Source organism: Palaemon carinicauda, chromosome 20 (genome assembly GCF_036898095.1).
Source record: "Palaemon carinicauda isolate YSFRI2023 chromosome 20, ASM3689809v2, whole genome shotgun sequence".
In the NCBI taxonomy this organism is placed as follows: domain Eukaryota; kingdom Metazoa; phylum Arthropoda; class Malacostraca; order Decapoda; family Palaemonidae; genus Palaemon; species Palaemon carinicauda.
The window spans coordinates 61,241,402-61,246,480 of NC_090744.1; the positions used below are offsets into that span (position 1 = coordinate 61,241,402).

Consider the following 5,079-nt stretch of genomic DNA (forward strand, 5'->3'; position numbering starts at 1 on the left):
TCTCTCTCTCTCTCTCTCTCTCTCTCTCTCTCTCTCTCTCTATTAATAGCTGGGTTGATTTCATACTTATTATCATTGTAAGGATTATTATTTAACTTGTTTTGATTGAGTTTAGATTCAGTCTTTATGCTTCTGTCTACTCTTGTTTGCAAATTGTGTAATTGAAAAGAAAAACAAGTTTTTCTTCCTTTTTTTATATTGTAAAACGAAGTTACTCCAAAAATAATTTCTCTCAGATTTTTTTGTGGGAGTGGGTGGGTGGGGTGGGGGGGGGGGGGTACTGGAATAAGCAATTAAGTGCCTGTGAACTCAGAATCAAATTGACAATATTTTCCCAGAATTTCATCAATGTTCCTGGAATGATGTCCTATTATGTTCATAACTTTGTTTACTCACATGATACACTCGTCTGAACTTCTTATTCCACGTTCTAAGAACCAAGTATTTTTGAAATGAGATGTCATCTCTGATCCAAGGGGAATGGTAGTGTTTATGAGGACTTAGTGCTATACTTTTCATAAGTCCTGCAATGAAAGCTTATGTCATGAGATTCAGGTCATACATATGGCAAGCATAACAAATTGTGTTTATGTTCCACCTATAGGAATCAAGACTTGGAAATGCCTTCTTCGATCGTTTTCCTACTATTATAGTTTATATTGCACCACCCGTGTGTCACAGGATCGTACATAGTAACGACTTTTCTCATTCTTGTACATATCATCCTTTGTATTTTCGCTCTCCCCTCGCACTGACAGCAACTTGCATGAACCTGTCGGCCTATTTCTCAATGTTAACTGTTAATAGAACCTGATGCCAGTTGGAAAAGAGATAGCATGTTATATTTTGTGACCTTCTTGCCGGGACCTAGTGTGTATACATACTCGATGTGTCTATAATGAAGTACTCAGTTGCTTTCATCACGCTTTTGAGTCACAACCTACTTTTGGCTCGTCACATTGGTGACCCCGGAAGTCAACTCGCTCCTTTTGCCTTCTCCCCACTCACTGTTACTATGGCCGCCCCATTAAAATTTCCGTCGTTCGGCAGTGGGGAGGTGTTTGCTTGGTTTTAGTGTGCAGAAGTCCAGTTCTGCATGAAGGGCGTGACTTGCTCAACCACCAAAGGAGATTATGTTCTCGCGGCAATAGCCAAGGACACCTTCCAAGAAGTCTTGGACTGGCTTTGTGAACAAGGAGACACCCCAATAGCGTATGACGCCCTCAAAACATACCTTCTGCCGCCCGTATAGCACAGCTTTTTCAGCTCTCTCAACAACAGTTGGGGGACCAAAGGGCTTCGCTTGCCCTCAGGGAAATGACAAGTATCGCTTGCCTGTAACCTGCCGCAGAAGGCTCTCTTCGTAATGTAAAACTACTCCGTACCCTTTAGGTACGCCGTTTACCCGAACCTGTACGAGCTGCCATACCCGGTGTCAATAGTTTACTCATAAAGGACTTGATGACGAAAGCCGACACGCTAATGGACAGCTACTTCCTGACAAACAAGATATCCATGAATGCCTTCACTCCTGACATAGAGGATACGTATTCAACGTTAACCGAAGCTGACGTGAATGCCGTAGTACACACAAACCAAGTGACATGCCGGAGCGGCGACAAAGGCACCCATCACCCACCAGTCGCTCGCGCCCCAACCAATGACTTCTACAGCCACTTACTGCCACCCATCGGCTGCAGTTTTGCTACTACCACTCCAGATTCGGAGCTGCCGCGAAGAAATCTAAAAAGGATTGTCAGTGGCCAGAAAATGTGTAAGTAGGCCATCGCTCATGGTGGTGGCCTCCTGTGTTTCAAATCTTTTCTTTTTACATGATGCAGGAACGGGCGTGCGATTTTTTGATAGACATGGGTGCTTGTCATTCTCTTCTGGCAAGGGAACTCTTTAGGACACTACATAGTCTGTATAAGTCTGCCGACGTCCGCCTAGCAGCTGCCAACGAATCTGTGATACTCACCTAAGGTTACGAGATCCTCACATTATCGTTTGGAAATCGCAAATTTAATTTAAAGTTTCTCGTTGCTGATATCACATTGCCAATTTTCGGTGCGGATTTCATCTCTCCTTTCCACCTTCTGGTCAATATCACCAACGGACGATTGGTCAACGCAGACTCGTACTTGTTGACACCTCTTCAACCCGCCCCCTCCAACCTCGCTCTCCACATCAGTGCAACAACGGATGCCTATGCCCACCTCTTCACGTCGTACCTGGAAGTTTTCCGTCTAGAACTTCGCCAAACGCCCACGGCTCCTGGCAAACAGAGTATTTATCAACGTATCAAGATAATGGGACCCCCAGTCTTCGCTAAATTCAGACGTCTGGCACAGGATCAATTGGCAGCTGCCAAACAGACGTTTGCCGAAAGGGAAGAAATGGGCGTTTGCCAAAAGGCCTCCAGCCCATGGTCGTCACCCTTACACATCCTCCTGAAGAAAGACGGTTCCCTCCGTGGGGATTATAGGCACCTGAACATACAAACCGAGGAGTATTATCAGGTGCCTATGAACCCAGAAGACATCACCAAGACCGTCTTCACCACTTCCCTCTGTACATACACCTTCAATTACACCTGTTTTGACCTTCGTAATGCTGAGGCCACTTTTTAACGTCTCATGGATTGCATGTTAGGGAACCTCCCCATCTGTGTGTGTTACGTGGACGACATACTCGTGTTCTCTTCCTCAAAAGAGGAACACCTCTGTCACCTGCTCATCGTGCTCGACCGCCTCAACAAAACGGCCTTGTAATCCGGTACGACAAGTGTTCTGTACCTTGGGCGCTAACGAAGTGTCGTTCTTAGGGCACAGCATCACTCATGAAGGAGTCCATCTCCTCCGTGAGAAGGTAGCAGCCATTCAGAACTTCCCCACGTCTTCGACCATGAAAGCACTGCAAGAATTCTTGGGCATGATCAACTATTATCACCATTTACTGCCAGCCATTGCTGCCACTCCTGCTCCCATCTACGTATCCCTCAAGGGCAAGCCCAAAAACCTGAAGTGGGGTCTGCTTCAAGAGGCTACCTTCTGCAATACAAAGAATGCCCTATCAACCGCTGCTGGTATCACTTTTCCAATCCCCCATGCCCCTCTCCTTCTCTCCACCGATGCTAGCAACATCACTATTAGTGCAGTACTTGAATTGTGGATTGTGGACAGCATTAGCAAACCTCCTGGGCATCACCCTACATCGGACATCTGCCTTCAACCCCGCTCCCAATGGAATGGTAGGATGTTTTCATCCCACCCTCAAAGCAGCTTTGATATCCTGCTGCAAGGACTTCAATTTGTTTACTCCGCTTCCCTGGGTCTTCCTGGGACTAAGGACCACTCCTAAAGACAGCCTGGATCTCTCAGCAGCTGAAATGGTGCATGGCGACCCGTTGGTCATCCCTGCCAAAATTTTTGCTTTTATAACCTCTTTCAACGATCTCCAGCACTTACGTCACGTCGTGGGAAAATTTACTCCATGCCACCAGACTTATAAGCCCCCAGCGAAGCATCACATACCGACAGACTTGTACTATGGAACCAACGTCTTCTTACGCATCGACACTAGCAAACTCCAATAACATCCCCTTACATGGGCCCTTTTCTTTGTCATCCGGCGCAATCCGAAAGCATTCTTACTAAACATTCGTGGCAAAGAAGACTGGGTCTCCATTGATTGTCTAAAACCTGCTTATCTCCCGCCAGATGACCCGCCTGCAGTTCGCCTCTCTAGATCAGGCTGGCTTTTTTAACATGTTAAGGTGGGAGCCATGTACCACCCGTGGGTCACATGATCGTATATAGTAACGACAATTCACTTTTATGTATACATATCATTTGTATCTTCGCTCTCCCCTCACGGTAACAGCAACTTGCATGAACCTGTCTGCCTATTTCTCATTGTTAACTGTTAATAGAACCGGTTGCCGGTTGGATACGATATAGCATGTTGTATTTTGTGACCTATTTGCTGGGACCTAGTGTGTATATATACTCGATGTATCTATAATAAAGTACTCAGTTGCTTTCATCAAACTTTTGAGTCGCAACTTACTCTTGGCTCGTCACAATATATAAAAAGATGATTGAAATACCTCTTTTATACTTAGCGATTTTAACACCAATCGGTTTTTCCTACTCTACGCCATGGCATTAGAGCTTTGGACTTTGCTTATGAACCAGGCTGTGAACAAATCATAAATGAAGCTACTATCAGGTCTGGTAACTTCATTGTCCTAGTAAACAATGACTCCTCTCTTATTATAACAAAGGATGCTGGTTCCCCAGTTTTGGCATCAGGTGATACGATGGTTTCGTTAGTAATTAAGGCTGATCAGCCTGTCACTGACGTGTCATACTCTTTGAAGATATATATAAAATTTCAAATCACAATAGAATGACATTTATAGTGATCTTTTAGATTTGAATTGGTCACAGTTGTATTAATAGGTAGAACCTATTGTTCTCTTGAATGGAAATCTGGTATAAATAACTGATAGGAGTATCCTTTCCCGTGGTTCAAATGCAAAGTAAAAGACAAACACTGGTTGAATTATGATATTCGACATGATTATATGGAGAAACAGGAGGCCTATTATCTTTGGAAAGATAACAGATCAGATTTGACTTGGAATAACTACGCTCAGCTATGACCTGTTGCTCCAAAATTTTATGCTTCATCTGAGGAGGAATACAATTCGACCTAAAAAAAAAAACCCATTCTTCTACAAATCTGGAATGTATGGGGGTGGGCTACCCTTCACTTAACAAGAATCCTGAGTCACTCAATGTCCAAATAAAAGGCAACCATTTTGGCTAATATGTTTGACAGTAAGAAGAGTAATGAGAAATTCCAGGTTCCTTATTCCTGTCTAAATGTCGCTAAATTAACTAATCTACATCTTTAGTCCTGTGAATTTAGAACGCTTAAGGGACCTCGAAGTTAATGGTATTTTTCTTTTGATTTTTTATAAAGACTGCCGATTTCTTAACTCCTAAGTCGAGTGTTATTTTTCGCAAGATATATAGAAAGGATTCTTTTGTTCAAGAAATGTTGAGGTTACCC

General features: G+C 43.7%; 1 protein-coding gene across 1 annotated transcript; it reads left to right on the forward strand.

Annotated features, from left to right (window-relative positions):
* The first annotated feature begins 3,106 nt into the window (after positions 1–3,106).
* On the forward strand, positions 3,107–3,595 carry LOC137659828 (uncharacterized). The gene has a single exon (XM_068394618.1). The coding sequence runs from the start codon at positions 3,107–3,109 to the stop codon at positions 3,593–3,595; it is 489 nt and encodes a 162-aa protein (XP_068250719.1).
* Positions 3,596–5,079: the final 1,484 nt, after the last annotated feature.

Excerpts from the sequence above, each read along its gene's own strand:
- LOC137659828 (XM_068394618.1), top strand. The coding sequence starts at position 3,107 with ATGCCCCTCTCCTTCTCTCCACCGATGCTAGCAACATCACTATTAGTG.